At 40.7% G+C, this 19,897-nt stretch overlaps 1 protein-coding gene across 9 annotated transcripts in view; it reads left to right on the top strand.

The window, feature by feature from the left end:
- CTNNA3 (catenin alpha 3) overlaps positions 1-19,897 on the top strand; it is a 946,302-nt gene that overhangs the window by 697,124 nt on the left and 229,281 nt on the right. For 8 of the 9 annotated variants that reach the window (XM_075130833.1, XM_075130836.1, XM_075130831.1 and 5 more), the window contains one exon: positions 19,691-19,891. The exons of the other annotated variant lie outside the window; for it this stretch is intronic. In XM_075130833.1, coding sequence (XP_074986934.1) covers positions 19,691-19,891 — 201 coding nt within the window. The remainder of the gene's footprint in view (positions 1-19,690; positions 19,892-19,897) is intronic. 9 annotated transcript variants of the gene reach the window in all.

The following is a 19,897-nucleotide window of genomic DNA, read 5'->3' as shown; positions in this document are numbered from 1 at the left end:
CTTACATATATAGGTGCTTTAAAAATTGCTATTTGAATAAATACAGTTAATAGTAACAGAAACCTCTTTTGGTTATTGGTACAAATAATTTAAAAAAAAGTTGGTCCTTTGGTACAGAGTGCAGATTTTCAGGCTCCTATATGCTTTGCTATGGAGCTTGAAGTCTAAATGGCAGCTGCTTTTGGTGTATTTGCTGTAGTTATCCATTTTCTAGCATACATTTATATAAATGAAACTTAGCCAGCAAGGTGCCAGTATTCACATATGGTTAACTCTTCTTCCTTCCCAACTTGAGCAGACAGCAGATATACAGTATGTGCTAAAGCACATCACTGAATGTAATACTCTGTATTAAGCTCCCTGCTGGTGAACTTAATAACAAGCCACGGGACATTAATGAGATTTTTGTAATTATTATTAAACAGTATACTCTTCAGAATCTTCAGCAGCTGAATAGGACATACAATTATTCTTGACCAAGTTGAGGATCCTTAGTATATTGGAAGAAAACATCCAGGGCAAAATTCATGAACTCAGTGTCCAACCTGAGTTGCAGGCTGTGTGCTGGATAGCTGTATGGGAGGTATAGAAGGTAAAGAATAATTGGAAGGTACTTCAGTCCAACAGCTGCAATATACCTTTGTGATCCCAGTGTGCCCCTACTGCAAGAGGAAGTAGGAATTGGAGGAATGAGTCAACAGTGTGCCATCGTTGCCAAGAAGGCCAAAGGCATTTTGGGATGTATAAGTAGGGGCATTGCCAGCAGATCGAGGGACGTGATCGTTCCTATCTATTCGACATTGGTGAGGCCTCATCTGGAGTACTGTGTCCAGTTTTGGGCCCCACACTACAAGAAGGATGTGGAAAAATTGGAAAGCGTCCAGCGGAGGGCAACAAAAATTATTTGGGGACTGGAACAAATGAGTTATGAGGAGAGGCTGAGGGAACTGGGATTGTTTTGTCTGCGGAAGAGAAGAATGAGGGGGGATTTGATAGCTGCTTTCAGCTACCTGAAAGGGGGTTCCAAAGTGGATGGCTCTAGACTGTTCTCAGTAGTAGCAGATGACAGAACAAGGTGTAATGGTCTCAAGTTGCAGTGGGGGAGGTTTAGGTTGGATATTAGGAAAACCTTTTTCACTAGGAGGGTGGTGAAACACTGGAATGCGTTACCTCGGGAGGTGGTGGAATCTCCTTCCTTAGAAGTTTTTAAGGTCAGGCTTGACAAAGCCCTGGCTGGGATGATTTAGTTGGGGATTGGTCCTGCTTTGAGCAGGGGGTTGAACTAGATGACCTCCAGAGGTCCCTTCCAACCCTGATATTCTATGATTCTATGAATATCTTGCATAGGTAATCTGTACATAAATTATAATGGGCCAGATCTTCAACTACTGTCAATCTGAGGATCTCAATTTATTTCATTGGAGCTACACCAATTTACATCAGCTGAGGATCAGGCTCCTTGTCTTGATCTATTTCAGAAGGCATACAACATGTTCATACATGATAACTTTAAATATCTCAAAGTCTGCCATCTCAGGTGACAAATACCACCTCTTTTACAATATATTCGTACAAGTCATAGGGCTTATTTACATATGGAAATTGCACCAGTGGAAAGTGCTCCCAGGGTACCACTCTGTTTGCCTGCAACACCATTCTGAGCAGGATCCTCCATCATGGGAATTCCTGTGCGCTATTTTGTAGTTCCCATGATACAGGCTGATGTGTGAACTACAAGCCTACCAAACATCTAAGTAGTAGTGTGTCATTATTGGAACCATTTATCTGAACTGCCAGCCTACTCTCTGTGAACTGTTGGTGAAGGGAAGAGGGCAGTTCTGATAAATGGGAACGAGATTTGCATCACCCTTGTTCATTTTGCCATATCATCTTTTTTCATGGTTTTCATAAAAGAAACCAAATAAAGAAGACTGGCTAAGGCTGGCAAACCAAAATCACCGTCTGTTTTGCCATCTGCATAAAAATATGCCAGGATGGTTTGTGAATGTCCCTATTTTATCAATCATATTTTAATAGCAGCTGGAGTTTGAAATACTTTGTAAGTGTTTGCAGATTCCCTCAAAATAATGGAAAGCGAATGAACAGCCCCCATGAAAATTAACATTTACACAGTTGTGAGAATAGCAGCCTACTTTTGTTTGCCTACCAGCACTTTTGCAGTCAGGCTTGTTTGTAGAAAACATCATTATGATCAGCCAGTGTGACTTTGATATACCATATGAAGCTCAGATAATGCTTTATTAGAATTTTAATAGTCAATAATGGCATGAGAAAGAGAGCTCTGTTTGCCTGCAAGCACTTTTTCAGTCTGACTTGTCTGCCCAAATGTTTATTACCAATAAGCTTGGCAAATCTTCTGAATTTAGCTTCATAAAAGTGGTGTTTTGAAAAATCAAAAAAATGAATTTTGTCCCTCTATGGTACTCTACCGGCTAAAATAGTGATTGGGTCTGTGGGTCATTTGGAAATTAAAATGCAGCAGAGGAGAAACAAGCACAGAGGTGCCCCCAGCATTGTTTCAGAGAAGTTCTAATAGAATCCGAGTGCATGTAGGGACAGACCCATTGAATTTACCATATTCTTGATTAGAATATAAAAGTGGGATGGAAGATGCAGTCTTAATGAAAACCTTAATTCCAGGTTAACTACATTTTTTGCCCAACAGTAAGTTTACTTTTTTTATATATAGAAATATATATACTGAAGTAATTGCATGTAAGTGAGCCCTAATCTTCAATTTCCTTACTTTTATGCTTGTAAAATCACAACAATCACTCTTTGATGTTTTCCACATACAGGTCCTTACCAGTTATGGTAAGTGTACTTCACAATCTGTCATCTGTATAAATATGTAATATGTGATTGCACAGGGGAGAATCAGGGTCCCAAAGAAATATATACAAAGCAACTAAGAAAGGGGATGACAAAGTCAGGACTAATAGCATGGGCACCTTTAAAAAAAGTAAACCTTCACTCACTGTCAGACAGTATAAATACTTTGATGGAGTATGCATTCCTAATATAGGAAGTAATACATTAAAGTCAATTGTGCAGTTCAGGATTTGCTTTCTCCTTTTGTAAATGGAGGCCTAGCACAGCAGATACATCAATCAAAGAGGACCAAGGAGGAAACAAAATGAAAGGGAAAAGAAAGGAAGAAAGAATCTTTTCATTATAGATTGAAACTTATGTATGTGATTGGTATAATTTTACACAGGTACCAATTTGTGAACGTATACTTTATGCATTTTTGTTGAATGATAAGCAGCCTGTCCACTCATTCAATCTCTAGGATATGTTGTTAAAATTAAATAAAAGGGAAATATTGATGATGAGATAGATAAAAATGTTGATTTTTAAGTGATTGCCATTCACACCACTGATTCATGTGAAGTATCGTGGAACACATCCATAATTTATTTTATTGACTCTTAAGATTAATCAACTAATAGATGCTCTCCATCTACAGTCTGCCTGGTTCTTGTGCTATATTGACTTCTGATCTAAAAAAAATAGACAGTGAAATAAGGATCAGTGAAATTACTATGTTCAGGCTAATAAAGATGATTGGAAAAAGCAACAAAACAAAAATTAAAGTAAGACAATATCAGAACAGATGTTGTGAATCTGTTTTTCATGCAGAGATGCTTAAATGCGAAGAATGGCCTTCCAGGCAAGATTGCTGAGATGATAACACTGAATTTGTTCAAGATAGTTTGTGTAGATGGCATGACAGGGGATGTTTAGTACTAAAAGGAGAATAACTTGATGAGCCAGCTGGTCTTTTCTCATTGCTTCAAGATTTCTCTTGCCTTTCTTTAGGAGCTCAAACCAAGTATTAAACAGCCTCTGCTGTGTATGAACATCTGAACTGTTTCTCTGTCTTAGCGACTGCCAACTCTTTGCACACACTTAAAGCCTTTTCAGCTTCATTGTCCTAATTTCAAATATTGTTCTCTTTTAGCTCATTATCTCTTTTTTCCCATATCAGGTGTTTGTTTTTGCTTTATTTTGTTTCTGAATTTCCTGCTATCTTTGGCATTATGGTAACATCTTACTCATTTATGTATTCGTTGCTTTCTGTACAGCATAGCCTTATACTCAGTGAATTTCATATCTGTACTATACAGAGATATTAAGTCCTTGCCACCCTATTGTATTTAACCTTCATATCTTTTATTATCAACCAACCAGTCAGATCACTGGACAGCTGATCCAGAGAATGAGTAATGTACAGATTTTCACTTTGAGTGAAAATATTCATATGTGAAACTTTGAATACATATGTAAATGTTATGCAAGGTGCACGTGTATCAATTCTACCACCAAGAAAAATCATGAGTTAATCACAGGTAAGAGTTTATCGTATTTGTGTGGAGTTTCTGTGAGGTTTCTATCCCAAACCCGCTTTTGCTGATCAAAAAACCCGCTACCTGCTGTTCAACAAAGGCATAGAGGACAAATTTTACTGCATCAGACAGACTTATCACATTTACGTCTGTTGTTTGGTATAGAAGACATAAAGCTGTTCTAATAGAATGTTACCATGGGATGAGCATCTTCACCTGAGCAATTATCTAAGAGCGGCAGATGGCCATTATCCTCTGACAATATTTTATTGACATCTCTAAAATAGCTGGCATTTAACATAATAGGGTATGCACCGTTATTAACATTGTAAAAGAGATTTAAAAAATTATATAAAGAAATCTGCAGTCACAAACTGCTAATGTAGCAGAGGGAAATAGACTTTCCATTTACAAAGTGAATTTGGTATCCCTGGAAGTGCTGAACAGACTGAAGCCCTCTCTTTACCCACAGAAAAAGTATTGCACAAGCAGAAGTGATGCAAGCTTCCTAAATACTCTTCAGCCCTGACCTGAAGGACCGAGCAAGTCTTCATTCCCTGGTCTTGCCCCTGAGATTATCAACAAGGGTGTCTGCTGTGTATTGTTTTTAAAATATTAATTAGGAACTGGAGTGAGTCCACTGTTTCCCATAGACAACTGGAAAGCTTGTCAGATTGTAACAGCTTTTTCCTCACCACAGACTTGGACCAGATTTCAACTGATTATGAAACTAAAAGTTCTATACCTCATTATATATCCCTGGCTCCATATCTCATTAATGTCCATTGTCCCACCCATAACTCAGATAAACTATTTTGTAAGAAAACTGATTTTTTTTGCATTTTAGACTAAAGAATTAATAAATCCTAAAACTCTCCTAGTTTTTTATAAATATTTTTGTGAACCCAGACAATTTCTTAGCTAGATCTTGTTTCTAGAATACAAAATTAAGTACGTCAACTATAAGCTTTCCATTTCCTAGCTATGGGGAGGGGAGCGGGCAGAAAACAGATTTATTTTGCCTGATCAAGACTAAGTCATTTCTCACCAAAAGCAATAAAATTGCAATCTTCAGACCTTCCTTTATGAAGATCAAGTAGAAAGGAAAATTGAATCCTTACTTTTCTGTCAGTGGGAATGTAACTTGTTAGTTTGTAGACCCTACCTACCTAACTTATTTACCAGCTCTCTAAGCAACTCTGCTCCTCAAAACGCCAAACATGCTGAAAAAGGCCAAGCAATCAACTTGGCTGTTTGATGTATTTAACATGTGGCACAAGCCTCTCTCCATGCTCTGAAGGACAGCTATTTCTTTTGCACTGTAGAATCCCCGCCCAAACAGCTTTCCAAATAGATTCCTTGTCACAATGCTGGTAAAGCTCACCCGCAGGACATTCACCTGGCTGCTGGGTTTGGATCCTACCATGCTGCACCCATTTGCACTTAATCTTCCCTTGGTCTGGGTTGGCTCCAGGACTGTCTCTTTCTTTGGCCTCTCTGGCACGCTTCCTGGGCACACACTTTATCTGTTACCCTTTCATGGAAATGGGACCTCAGGGCCCAGCTGCCCCATATTGTCACATTGTTCAAAATCTAACGAGCAAATCAAAGAAACAGAAAAGGCAGAATTCTCCTTCTCCAGTTCTGTATGAGCTAAGGAAGGAAAATTCCCTATATCTTAGCCAGGGGATTGGGGAGAGAAGAATCAAGAAAGGAGTTTTCCTCCCAAATTCTGTGAGACCATGATGGATATTCTGCCCCAGGAAAAATGAAGAAAAAGACAAGGTCAAAGCATATAAAGGAGCATTTTTTCCAGCTAGCTCCCCTATATTTTTCCAGTTATATGCCAGATGAGATGTCAAACCTATATGAATACACCATGGGTTTCAGAAGATCAATAATTCTGCATGATCCGGTAGTCAAAGGAAAGTGTCAAAAACTCATATTACCAGATGACTTATAACATGTATATCAGAACCAAAGGTTTATGACCTCCAGAGGAAATCGAAGCACAATTTACTAAGCTAAGTTTGACATCTTGTGCCAAACAACCCTATTCATTTTATGAGGAAATCTGCAAAGCAACTCCCTGTCCAAGGTACACAGACTTCAGTAGGCACTGGAGATTAGATATATCGACCTCAGCAGATATCTCTTGTCGCGAGGGGGTAAAATGCAGTTTATTCCCCATCCTTTGCCCTTATATTAATATCCTTACCTCTGTTGTATATAGTGCCAGGAGAGTATCTTTTTTTCCTTTTTTCTCGCTCCCTTCTCAAGATACTTCTTAAGTGCTGGTACGGTCCTATTTGTGAGGATTAGTGGACATTGACTGTGTTTGAGAATAGGAATCTGGCAATTTCCTTTGTCTGAATGGCCACCTGGCTTTTGTACTAGTCAGTCACTGCCCCCAAAGAAAGCAACATTCCTTTCTCTCATGGTGCTCTTTTGTTCCTTCTGGGGAGGAATTCTTTAGGGTAGAACCCTCATAGGATTATGTTTTAAGTAGCCTGTTAAAGAATAGTGAGTTTGCTATTCAGTGCAGTTCAGTGTTACTTTATGCTCAATATGTTTTTACAGCTTTGGAAGGGATCTGGTGGCAAGCCTTTTCCAAGTTTAGTTCCGAGCAGGGGATAAAATTTGGTTTCTACATTCAGTTGGCTAGGAGATGGAACATCTCTTCCAGGGAACGCACTGCATACAGCCACGAAGAGAGGGGATTATCGTGTGGACACCAATTTCCCATTATGGATTAGTGGTGTCTTACTAAACCAAACAGGGATAATGATGTGGTTAGATTTGGTCTATGTATGAATGCTTTTTCTTTAGCAGCATTTAAAATTGTGGGTCACCTGTTGAAATTGAAGTAATGTAGGAAAATTTACTTAAAAAAGACACAGATAAATATGTCCATTTAAAAAAAAATAAAATAAGGAGCAAAGCAGATCAAATAATGTCATATTAAGGGTGAGAGTAAGCTACAGGGCCGTGCTATAGAGCTTTGTTAATTGAGTATTAATGGGAAGAAAAGATAACATGTTGGTGCAATGCAGGCTGCTGAGAGTTTTATATAACTCATGAATGGACATGGGAGTGTTGTGAGGTACTGTCTGCCTAAGTTGGGTAGATGATAAACTATGAAGCTGAGATCTGAAGCACTAATCTCTCCTTCTTCCACAATTGTGACTGTACGGGCCTGATCCAAAGCCCATTGAAATAATTGGGAATCTTCCCAATGACTTCAATAGACTTTGGCTCAGGTTCTGACATGATGGACCAGATCTTCAGCAGGTATACACTGGCATAGCTTCAATGGAGCTAAACCGGTTTATACCTGCTGAAGTTCTGGGTCTGAATATCTTAGACTGAAGTTGATTATTTTAACCAGGACAGACAGGATCAAATATTGCTCTCAGTTACATCCATGCAATTCCTTTAACTTCATTGGGAATCCACAGGTGTAAATGAGGGCAAAAAGTTGATGTTCAAACTGCTAACCTCCCAGATCCTCCAACATTTATTATAAGTGGTTTAAAATAGGGCCGTCAAGCGATTAAAAAAACTAATCGTGATGATTAATCACTCTATTAAACATAATAGAATACCATTTATTTAAATATTTTTGATGTTTTCTAAATTTTCAAATATATTGATTTCAATACAACACAGACTACAAAGTGTACAGTGCTCACTTTATATTTTTATTACAAATATTTGCACTGTAAAAAGCAAAAGAAATCGTATTTTTCAGTTCACCTAATACAAGTACTGTAGTGCAATCTCTTTATCATGAAAGTTGAACTTACAAGTGTAGAATTATATACAAAAAACTGCATTCAAAAATAAAACAATGTAAAACTTTAGAGCTTGCAAGTCCACTCGGTCCTACTTCTTTTTCAGCCAATTGCTCAGACAAACAAGTTTGTTTACATTTGCAGAGGATAATGCTGCCCTCTTCTTGTTTACAATGTCACCTGAAAGTGAGAACAGGTGTTCGTATGGCACTGTTGTAGCCAGCATTACAAGATATTTACGTGCCAGATGCACCAAAGATTCATATGTCCCTTATGCTTCAACCACCATTCCAGAGGACATGTGTCCATGCTGATGACGGGTTCTGCTCGATAACGATCCAAAGCAGTGCGTACTGATGCATGTTCATTTTCATCAACTGAGTCAGATGCCACCAGCAGAAGATTGATTTTCTTTTTTGGTGGCTTGGGTTCTGTAATTTCTGCGTCAGAGTGTTGCTCTTGTAAGACTTCTGAAAGCATACAGCACACCTCATCCCTCTCAGATTTTGGAAGGCACTTCAGATTCTTAAACCTTGGATTGAGTTCTGTAGCTATCTTCAGAAATCTCACATTGGTATCTTCATTGCATTTTGTCAAATTTGCAGTGAAAGTGTTCTTAAAACTAACAACATGTGCTAGGTCATCATCCAAGACAGCTAAAACATTAAATATATGGCAGAATGTGGGTAAAAGAGAGCAGGAGACATACAATTCTCCCCACAAGGAGTTCAGTCACAAATTTAATTAATGCATTATTTTTTTAACAAGCATCATCAGCATGGAAGCATGTCCTCTGGAACTATGGCCAAAGCATGAAGAGACGTATGAATCTTTAGCGCATCTGGAACATAAATATCTTGCAATGCCAGCTACAACAGTGCCATACAAATGCCTGTTCTCACTTTCAGGTGACATTATAATTAAGAAGTGGGCAGCATTAACTCCCATAAATGTAAACAAACTTGTTTCTCTTAAGTGATGGCTGAACAAGAAGTTGGACTGAATGGACTTGTAGGCTCTAAAGTTTTACATTGTTTTATTTTTGAGTGCAGTTATGTAACAAAAAAAATGAATTTGTAAGTTGCACTTTCATGATAAAGAAATTGCACTACAGTACTTGAATGAGGTGAATTGAAAACTACTATTTTTTTGTTTATCATTTTACAGTGCAAATATTTGTAATAAAAATAATATAAACTGAGCACTGTACACGTCATTCTGTGTTGTAACCAAAATAGATATATTTGAAAATGTAGAAAAACCTCAAAAATATTTAATAAATTTCTATTTGTATTCTTTTGTTTAACAGTGCAATTAATCATGATTAATTTTTTTGAGTTAATTGCGTGAGTTAACTGTGATTAATTGACAGTCCTAGTTTAAAATGAATGGGAGCAAATTCCTTCAGTTTTCCCCCAGGGGTTATAAATATCCTAGGAGGCTTAATATTGCTATAAAGCTCTTACCCAGACAGTTGATGATCCATTCTAGTGTAAGCTAAAACCTTCAACCGTCAATTAAACTGATCCCTCCCATCTGCCAAATGTCTAATTAATAGACATTCACTTTCAGAAACATTTTTTTGTTCATTTTTTAGCTTTTGTGTGTGTGTTTTTTAAATGCTGACACCTTGAAACCATTTGCTTGAGAGAGAGAAAATTAATGTCAAGTAGAAGCTGCCAGTCCAATCAATTATTTGTGCATCCTAAGGTAAAACCAAAAGAAATATAAACTTAAATTATTGTTTTCTATGTGCAATGTTGAAATTAATGTCTCAGGCAACAGAATGAACCTTCTGAAAATGCATATCTAAGAAAATATTTGTCCTGTTTAAATTGTTAATGCTTTTTTCTTCAGAAATTATTGTGTTGTAAAATGTAATTGACATTATTGATTAGTAATCTAATGATCCTGAAGGACAGTTTTTCTAATTGTATTTTTTGTCCTCTATATTTAAGTTTGCTTTCTTTTTTGAATTGACATCCTTTCACATTCCCTGGTCCTCTTTGTGTTTCTGTTCTATTCTACATAAGTACTTATACCTCAGTTATCAACATACTGCATTAAGTGACATGACTGACATCTGTCACGTGTGTGTTCTGTCATCCTTTCCCCGGAGAAGTGTGTGAAGTGGAGTGTCTTCTTTTGGTAGGATGTTTATTATATAGATTTGCTTTTTGTTTATATTAGAGGAGAAGGCAAGGTCAAAGAAATGTGGCTTGCACTTGGAGTGGAATGTGGTGAGGTTTGTGATGGTCCTTGTCAAGGTTCCTCCCCCACTCTGAACTCTAGGGTACAGATGTGGGGACCTGCATGAAAAACCTCCTAAGCTTATCTTTACCAGCTTAGGTCAAAACTTCCCCAAGGTACAAAATATTACACCCGTTATCCTTGGAATGGCCGCTACCACCACCAAACTAATACTGGTTACTGGGGAAGAGCTGTTTGGACGTGTCCTTCCCCCCAAAATACTTCCCAAAACCTTGCACCCCACTTCCTGGACAAGGTTTGGTAAAAAGCCTCACCAATTTGCATAGGTGACCACAGACCCAAACCCTTGGATCTGAGAACAATGAAAAAGCATTCAGTTTTTTACAAGAAGACTTTTAATAAAAAATAGAAGTAAATAGAAATAAAGAAATCCCCCCTGTAAAATCAGGATGGTAGATATCTTACAGGGTAATTAGATTCCAAAACATAGAGAACCCCTCTAGGCAAAACCTTAAGTTACAAAAAAGATACACAGACAGAAATAGTTATTCTATTCAGCACAATTCTTTTCTCAGCCATTTAAAGAAATCATAATCTAACACATACCTAGCTAGATTACTTACTAAAAGTTCTAAGACTCCATTCCTGTTCTGTCCCTGGCAAAGACCAGCATACAGACAGACACAGACCCTTTGTTTCTCTCCCTCCTCCCAGCTTTTGAAAGTATCTTGTCTCCTCATTGGTCATTTTGGTCAGGTGCCAGCGAGGTTACCTTTAGCTTCTTAACCCTTTACAGGTGAGAGGAGCTTTCCCCTGGCCAGGAGGGATTTCAAAGGGGTTTACCCTTCCCTTTATATTTATGACACACCCCCCAAATCTCAGCTAGGGTGGAACACTGGCTGGGATTTCTTCCTGGAGCTCTAGGAAAAACAGAGTTAATAAGACACATGCATCTCTAAATATACTACCAAGTACATAAAGACTAACAATATTTTCCACATCTCAAGGACGATTTTAACCAGTTGATTCTGGGAAACTTTCACGGGAGAGTGCATCAGCCACTTTGTTAGAAGCTCCTGAGATGTGTTGGATGTCGAAATCAAAATCTTGGAGAGCTAAACTCCACCGAAGAAGTTTTTTGTTAGTTTCCTTGACGGTGTGAAGCCACTTCAGTGCAGCATGGTCGGTTTGCAGGTGGAAACGCCATCCCCAAACATATGGGCGTAGCTTTTCTAGAGCGTAGACAATGGCGTAACATTCTTTTTCAGTGACTGACCAGTTGCTTTCCTCTCAGACAGTTTTTTGCTGAGAAACACTACAGGGTGGAATTCTTGATCAGGTCCTTTCTGCATTAAAACTGCTCCCACACCACGTTCGGACGCATCCGTGGTTACTAGGAACGGTTTGTCAAAGTCTGGGGCCCTTAGTACAGGGTCAGACATGAGTGTCGCTTTAAGCTTGTTAAAGGCCTTCTGACACTTTTCGGTCCACTGAACAGCATTTGGCTGTTTCTTTTTGGTTAGGTCTGTTAGTGGGGCAGCGATTTGGCTGTAGTGTGGTACAAATCGTCTGTAATAACCGGCCAAGCCTAAGAAGGATCGAACCTGTTTCTTTGACTTTGGGACAGGCCACTTTTGGATAGCATCCACTTTGGCCTGTAGGGGGCTGATAGTTCCTTGACCCACCTGGTGTCCAAGGTAAGTCACTCTGTTTAGGCCTATTTGACACTTCTTAGCCTTAACAGTTAGTCCTGCCTCCCTTATGTGCTCAAGGACTTTTTGTAGATGTTCCAGGTGGTCTGCCCAGGAATCCGAAAATATGGCCACATCGTCAAGGTAGGCGACTGCATATTCTCCTAATCCCGCTAGGAGACCATCTACAAGTCTTTGGAAAGTGGCGGGTGCATTTCGCAGCCCAAAAGGGAGTACATTAAATTCATACAGCCCGAGATGTGTGATGAAGGCTGACCTTTCCTTGGCAGATTCATCTAGCGGTACCTGCCAGTACCCCTTGGTTAAGTCCAAGGTAGAGATGAACTGGGCCCGTCCCAGTTTCTCTAATAGTTCATCTGTGCGTGGCATTGGATAGTTGTCTGGGCGAGTTACAGCATTTAGCTTACGGTAGTCCACGCAAAAACGTATTTCCCCATCTGGTTTGGGAACTAGAACCACTGGAGATGCCCATGCACTTTCAGAGGGGCGGATTACCCCCATCTGTAACATATCCTGGATCTCCCGTTCTATAGCAGTTTTAGCTTGAGGAGACACCCGGTAAGGTTGGACCCTAATTGGGTGAGCATTACCTGTGTCAATGGAGTGGTATGCCCGTTCAGTCAGTCCTGGGGTGGCTGAGAACGTTGGCGCGTAGCTAGTGCACAGCTCCTGGATCTGCTGTCGCTGCATACGCCCAAGGGTCATGGAGAGGTTCACCTCTTCCACACCACCAGCACATTTCCCTTCGTAGTAAACACCTTCAGGCCACTCAGCATCATCTCCTCCCTGGGCTGTAAACTGACAAACCTTTAATTCTCTGGAATAAAAGGGCTTTAGAGAATTAATATGGTACACCTTAGGCTTCCGGTTGGAGGTGGGGAATGCTATGAGATAATTAACAGCTCCCAGGTGCTCCTGGACCATGAATGGCCCTTCCCACGATGCTTCCATTTTATGGGCCTGGAGCGCCTTTAAGACCATGACCTGGTCTCCTACTTTGAAGGAACGCTCTCTGGCATGTTTATCATACCAGGCTTTTTGCTCTTTTTGAGCATCCTGTAAGTTTTCTCTAGCAAGGGCTAAAGAGGTTCGGAGGGTGTTTTGTAGGTTGGTTACGAAGTCCAGAATGTTAGTTCCTGGAGAGGGTGTAAATCCCTCCCATTGCTGCTTCACCAACTGCAATGGCCCCTTAACCTCACGGCCATATACAAGTTCAAATGGGGAAAACCCTAAACTGGGATGTGGTACAGCTCTGTAGGCAAAGAGCAACTGCTGCAACACTAGGTCCCAATCATTGGAGTGCTCATTTACGAATTTACGTATCATGGCCCCCAAAGTTCCATTAAACTTCTCCACCATGCCATTTGTTTGATGATGGTAAGGAGTGGCAACCAAGTGATTTACCCCATGAGCTTCCCAAAGGTTTTTCATAGTTCCTGCCAGGAAATTAGTCCCTGCATCTGTGAGGATGTCGGAGGGCCAACCTACCCTGGCAAAAATGTCTGCTAGTGCCTGGCACACACTTTTAGCCCTGGTGTTGCTTAGAGCTACTGCTTCCGGCCATCGGGTGGCAAAATCCATGAAAGTCAGTATGTACTGCTTTCCTCTGGGTGTCTTTTTCGGAAAAGGACCCAGAATATCCACAGCTACTCGCTGAAATGGAACTTCAATGATGGGGAGTGGCTGGAGAGGGGCTTTGACCTGGTCTTGGGTTTTCCCACTCTTTGGCACACCTCACAAGACTGGACATAGGTAGAAACATCCTTGCCCATTCCCTCCCAGTGGAATGATCCACCCAAACGGTCTTTGGTCCTGTTCACCCCAGCATGGCCACTAGGGTGATCGTGGGCTAAGCTCAAGAGCTTGGCCCGGTATTTAGTTGGAACTACCAACTGTCTCTGAGGATGCCAGTCTTCCTGGTGTCCACCAGAAAGAGTTTCCTTGTATAAAAGTCCTCTTTCTATAACAAACCTGGATCGATTAGAAGAGCTGAGAGGCGGTGGGTTGCTCCGTGCCGCCGTCCAAGCTCTCTGGAGGCTTTCATCTGCTTCCTGTTCGGTCTGGAACTGTTCCCTTGATGCTGGAGACATCAGTCCCTCATTGGATTGTGGACCTAGGCTTGGTCCCTCTGGAAGCGATATAGGGGATGGAGCTGTTTCTGTTGACTGTGAACCGCTCTCCGCTGGTGCACTATGTTGGGATTCAGGCTCCGGCTGAGCCTCTTGTGTAGGGTTATCGGTTGCTGCCAGTTCAGGTTCAGTGGGGCCCTCTGGTGTTGAGGTTGCAAGTACTGGATTCAGTGCTGACACGGGGTCTGGTGTTGGTTGTTCGGTTGGTTCCGGTTCTAGGACTGGTTCCGTCTGGGTCTCTGGGACTGGATCCACTACTGCTGTTGCAGACATTGGCCTGGGGTCCGGGTCCATCACCTCTGACTGGGTCCTGATAGAAGTTTCCGGAACAGAGCTAGGCCTCACGGCTTGTTTAGCCTGGCTGCGGGTGACCATTCCCACCCTCTTGGCCTGCTTCACATGATTGGCCAAGTCTTCCCCCAACAGCATGGGGATGGGATAATCATCATAGACTGCAAAAGTCCACATTCCTGACCAGCCCTTGTACTGGACAGGCAACTTGGCTGTAGGCAAATTGAAAGAGTTGGACTTGAAGGGTTGAATCGTCACTTGGATCTCTGGGTTGATTAAATTGGGGTCCACTAAGGAAGCATGGATAGCTGACACTTGTGCTCCGGTGTCCCTCCACGCGGTGACCTTCTTCCCGCCCACACTCACAGTTTCCCTCCGCTCCAAGGGTATCTGGGAGGTATCTGGGCCTGTGGACCTCTGGTGTGATTCCGGTGCAATGAACTGTAATCTGTTGGGGTTCTTGGGGCAGTTGGCCTTTACATGCCCCAGCTCGTTACATTTAAAACATCGTCCAGCTGACGGGTCACTGGGGCGAGGAGGGCTGCTGGAGAACGGGGTGGTGGGACGATAAGGGGTCTGGAGGGCTCTTTGGGAGGTAGGTGGGGCTTTGGGCGGCCCCCGGTAATAGGGTGTGGTCTGGGGTGGTCCCTTCTGGTCTCCGCTCCAACTGCGACCAGTTTTCTTCTTCTCTGCCACCTCCACCCATCTGGCTCCAATCTCTCCTGCCTCGATTACAGTTTTGGGTTTCCCATCTAGGATGTATCTTTCTATTTCCTCAGGAACACCCTCTAAGAATTGTTCCATTTGCATTAGGAAGGGCAAATTTACTGGAGATTCAACACTTGCTCCTGATATCCAGGCATCCCAATGTTTCACAATGTGGTAGGCATGTCGGGTAAATGACATGTCTGGTTTCCACCTTAGGGCTCTGAACCTCCGACGAGACTGCTCGGGTGTTATCCCCATTCTGACTCTCGCCTTGGATTTAAACAGTTCATACTTGTTCATGTGTTCTTTAGGCATTTCAGCTGCCACCTCAGCTAAGGGTCCACTGAGCTGCGGCCTCAGCTCTACCATGTATTGGTCAGTAGAGATGTTGTACCCAAGGCAGGCCCTTTCGAAGTTCTCTAAGAAGGCCTCAGTATCATCACCTGCCTTGTAGGTGGGGAACTTTCTGGGATGGGAAGTGGTACCTGGAGAAGGATTGCTAGGGTTTGTTGGTATATTCTGCTGGGCCTTTATCTTCTCCACCTCCTCCACATGCTTCCTCTCTTTTTCCTTCTCCTCCAGTTCTTTGGCCCTTGCTTCCATTTCTTTGTCCCTTGCTTCCATTTTCAGCCGCATGAGTTCTATCTGTCTTTCATGTTCCCTTTGTTTTTCCTCAGCCTGAAATTTGGCTAATTCCAGCTTTTGTCGAGTCGTGGATTTTGTCATTCTAACCTCTCTGTTTTTAACTAACTTTACACCCATGGTTTAGAAATAAACAAACAAAACTTGGCTGTAAAATTTTGCTGTGCTGGAATAGAATACCTATTCTCTGATAGTGATTGTCAGCCTACAGAAAAAGACAATTCCCTTGTCTCTGCTCTGGGCCCAAATCAAAGCAAAAAACCTCCAACTACTTGGAAACCTGCTTACCAGCAGCCCAAAGGAAAAAAAAAATTCCTTTTCAAACCTGTGCTCCTTGTAAAACAAAAAAAATCAAAATCCTAAAAAAAAAACCCTGCCACTTTTGTCTCCAGGCAAATGGGTAGAGCACACACCCCCTATTTACTTTTAGGAAGAAAAGAAAAAAAAAACTCTGGGTTGGAAGACTGTGAATTTCCCTGCAGGAGTTAAGTACCCTGCCTCCAGGCAAAGAAAACCTGCCATTCACAAGATAATTGTGAATTTGCCTTTTGTCTCTGCTTGGCCACAAAGCAGAGAGAAACTAAGCTGCTTTCAGTTTCAAAGCTGCTTTCTGGACTTCCTAAAAATTCCTTTTTAAAATCTGTATTTCTAGTTCAAAAAATCTCAACTGGATCTCAAAATGATTTCAGGTTAATCCCACCACTGTGCCACCATGTCAAGGTTCCTCCCCCACTCTGAACTCTAGGGTACAGATGTGGGGACCTGCATGAAAAACCTCCTAAGCTTATCTTTACCAGCTTAGGTCAAAACTTCCCCAAGGTACAAAATATTACACCCGTTATCCTTGGAATGGCCGCTACCACCACCAAACTAATACTGGTTACTGGGGAAGAGCTGTTTGGACGCGTCCTTCCCCCCAAAATACTTCCCAAAACCTTGCACCCCACTTCCTGGACAAGGTTTGGTAAAAAGCCTCACCAATTTGCATAGGTGACCACAGACCCAAACCCTTGGATCTGAGAACAATGAAAAAGCATTCAGGTTTTTACAAGAAGACTTTTAATAAAAAATAGCAGTAAATAGAAATAAAGAAATCCCCCCTGTAAAATCAGGATGGTAGATATCTTACAGGGTAATTAGATTCCAAAACATAGAGAACCCCTCTAGGCAAAACCTTAAGTTACAAAAAAGATACACAGACAGAAATAGTTATTCTATTCAGCACAATTCTTTTCTCAGCCATTTAAAGAAATCATAATCTAACACATACCTAGCTAGATTACTTACTAAAAGTTCTAAGACTCCATTCCTGGTCTATCCCCGACAAAAACAGACTATAGACAGACACACAGACCCTTTGTTTCTCTCCCTCCTCCCAGCTTTTGAAAGTATCTTGTCTCCTCATTGGTCATTTTGGTCAGGTGCCAGCGAGGTTACCTTTAGCTTCTTAACCCTTTACAGGTGAGAGGAGCTTTCCCCTGGCCAGGAGGGATTTCAAAGGGGTTTACCCTTCCCTTTATATTTATGACAGTCCTTAATGTTTGAGGAGTTTCTGCATTGTATTCAGTTAAATGCTTTGTGATTATACACTGGTGGGTTTTGTCTGGTATGTTCTTTTGGGTTTCTAAATGACTATAGACATGATTCCCTTTTTATAATCATGTAATAATACAAGGTTTAAATGAATACTGACATATTCTTTATGTAGTGTTCAACAACATACATCCAGTATTAGCATGCGGGGTGTAGGAACTGGATGGTTTTATTGTGTAGTGTAGGAGACTATCTGTTCTTGATGGCACTCTTAATGGTGTTACCAAAATCTGTTTTCTTCACATCCTCTCTTACTGATGTTATTTTACAATACATCTGAGCGGAGAAACAAGGCTCATTTTAGGTCTGTGTATGAAATGAGGTAATTCAATAACAAGATGTATATGAAAGAAACTTCTAGGGTAGAAGGTCAATAAACATGTTACCTGTGACTTTTAAGAACCATTTATTTCCAGTAGACATTTTTCCTATCATGAGTAATCATCTATTTCTTCAATGCCCCAATTAAGTACATTAGTTAAGCACATACTTACCTTTATGCACATGAGTATTTCCACTGGAGTCAGTGAGACTACTATCATGCTTAAAGTTAGCCATATGCTTAAGCACCTTGCTGAATCAGTGTCTTAATTGGCAGGTGAGAGCTTTGAGGCCCTTGAATTAAAAAAGAAAAAATCTTACTTTTCTGTATGAAGAGCTTTGCAAGTCACCCCCTTCTCTAATTGTATCATTATTTTTAGATTAGAATCAAAAGTTGTCTATAAAACATAAATATACCTTGGTACAATAAACATAATTAATGATATAAATTGAAACTGTCAAGAGGGTAGCTGTTTCCCACACTGTAATCAGGTATTAGATTACACATCTGTATAGATAATAATATATCCCTCTATATAATATATACATTTCCAAGAAGCTTGGAATCCATGGCACAAAGAATTAAATACTTAGGGACGGGTTTCTAAAGATAGAGGATACAGTGCAGAAATATACACAGCCCCTTTGAAAGTCAAAAAATTCCTTTGGCATTAAGGTTTGAACCAAATAATGGCTTGGGGGTGAAGACGACCATCCCAGTAAAAGGCTCAAACAAAATCAAAACATACAAAATCAGCATATAACAAAAAGGGTAAGTAGACACAATAAAATAGGATAATCACTCCATAACACTACAAAAATAAGTATACAGCACGGTAATTGCTACCTTTCACATATAGTTGATATTTAACATTCATGAGGACCCGTCAACATTTTGTGAAGTGAGTTAAGGAAACATCTGGTAGTTAAAGAAGCATCTGCTAAGTGTCTAACCAAATAAGCATTTCACAGTCTCATCACAGAAGACATGATTATAACCAAGGTGACTCATTATCTTGTTTGAAGACCGAACATATTTAACCTAGCAGGAAATGGAGATGATCAATTGAGATGAGATCTCAGGGACAAACTCATGGAAGTGCAAAAATGGTTTTGTGGTTTTTTTCTTGATAGATTGGATATTTTGTGGAGAATGAAATAGCAAGCTTTGGTACTAGCATGCATGTGGAAGGAGAAGCAGAGGAAGGAATCAAAAATGGACACCTAGGCTATTAGTGGAAGTAGGAAGGGGAAAAAGTTTGGAAGGCAAAATAGGGAGTTCAGTTTTATTATTGTTATATTTGAGCTGCCAGCAAGCAATATAGGAAAATATGGAGAAATAGCCAGATATGCTTAGCCTGCAGAGAATTTTGTAAGTCATCAGCATAGATATTGTTTAAAGCTGATGGTCCTATTTCCATGAACATGGAAAAGATTAATTCAGTTATGGCAATTCTTATAGATACACAATTTATCTCTTTATAAAGCACTTTGCCATAGATGTTTACACAGGACACCTTCATGTTTTTAGACATTTAGGTCCAGACCCTCAATGGTATTTAGATGCTTAATGTCCATTTATTTCGATGGGAGTTAGGCTCCTAAATGCCTTTGAAGATTTGGGCCTTTGTAACTATTCCTGACTCCTTACTGCATTGCTATCTCAGCAAATGGAACCGTATTGCACATACAGCTGAAAGGGGGAATACTACTGGAATGTCAATGAACAGTTTTAACCATATCAAATGAAAAGTATCAGGTGTCACAAGAGAAGGAAAAGCTGGAGTCTTATGCCTAAGTAAGTGTTGTGCACTATCTCCGAATTGGCAAGAAAGTATGAACTCATTGTTGGACTTTGTCTGAGTGGAATCACAGCTAAAGGAATCAAATCTAAAAAGTAGCTATTATTTTGTTCACAGAAGGCCACATTCTGGAGGATGTAAACAAGTGCATCCTTGCACTGAGAGAACAGGCTGCTGATGATTTAGACCGTGCAGCCGGTGCCATCCGAGGGCGTGCTGCAAGGGTGGCTCATGTTGTCTCTGGTGAAATGGATAGTTATGAGTCTGGGGTTTACACTGGAGGAGTGATGAAAAATGTTCAATATCTGACAAATACTGGTAAGT

The sequence above is a fragment of the Caretta caretta genome, chromosome 7, assembly GCF_965140235.1.
Source record: "Caretta caretta isolate rCarCar2 chromosome 7, rCarCar1.hap1, whole genome shotgun sequence".
NCBI lineage: Eukaryota > Metazoa > Chordata > Testudines > Cheloniidae > Caretta > Caretta caretta.
The sequence above is the reverse complement of the archived record's forward strand: the minus strand, read 5'-3'. Positions and strand labels throughout refer to the sequence as shown.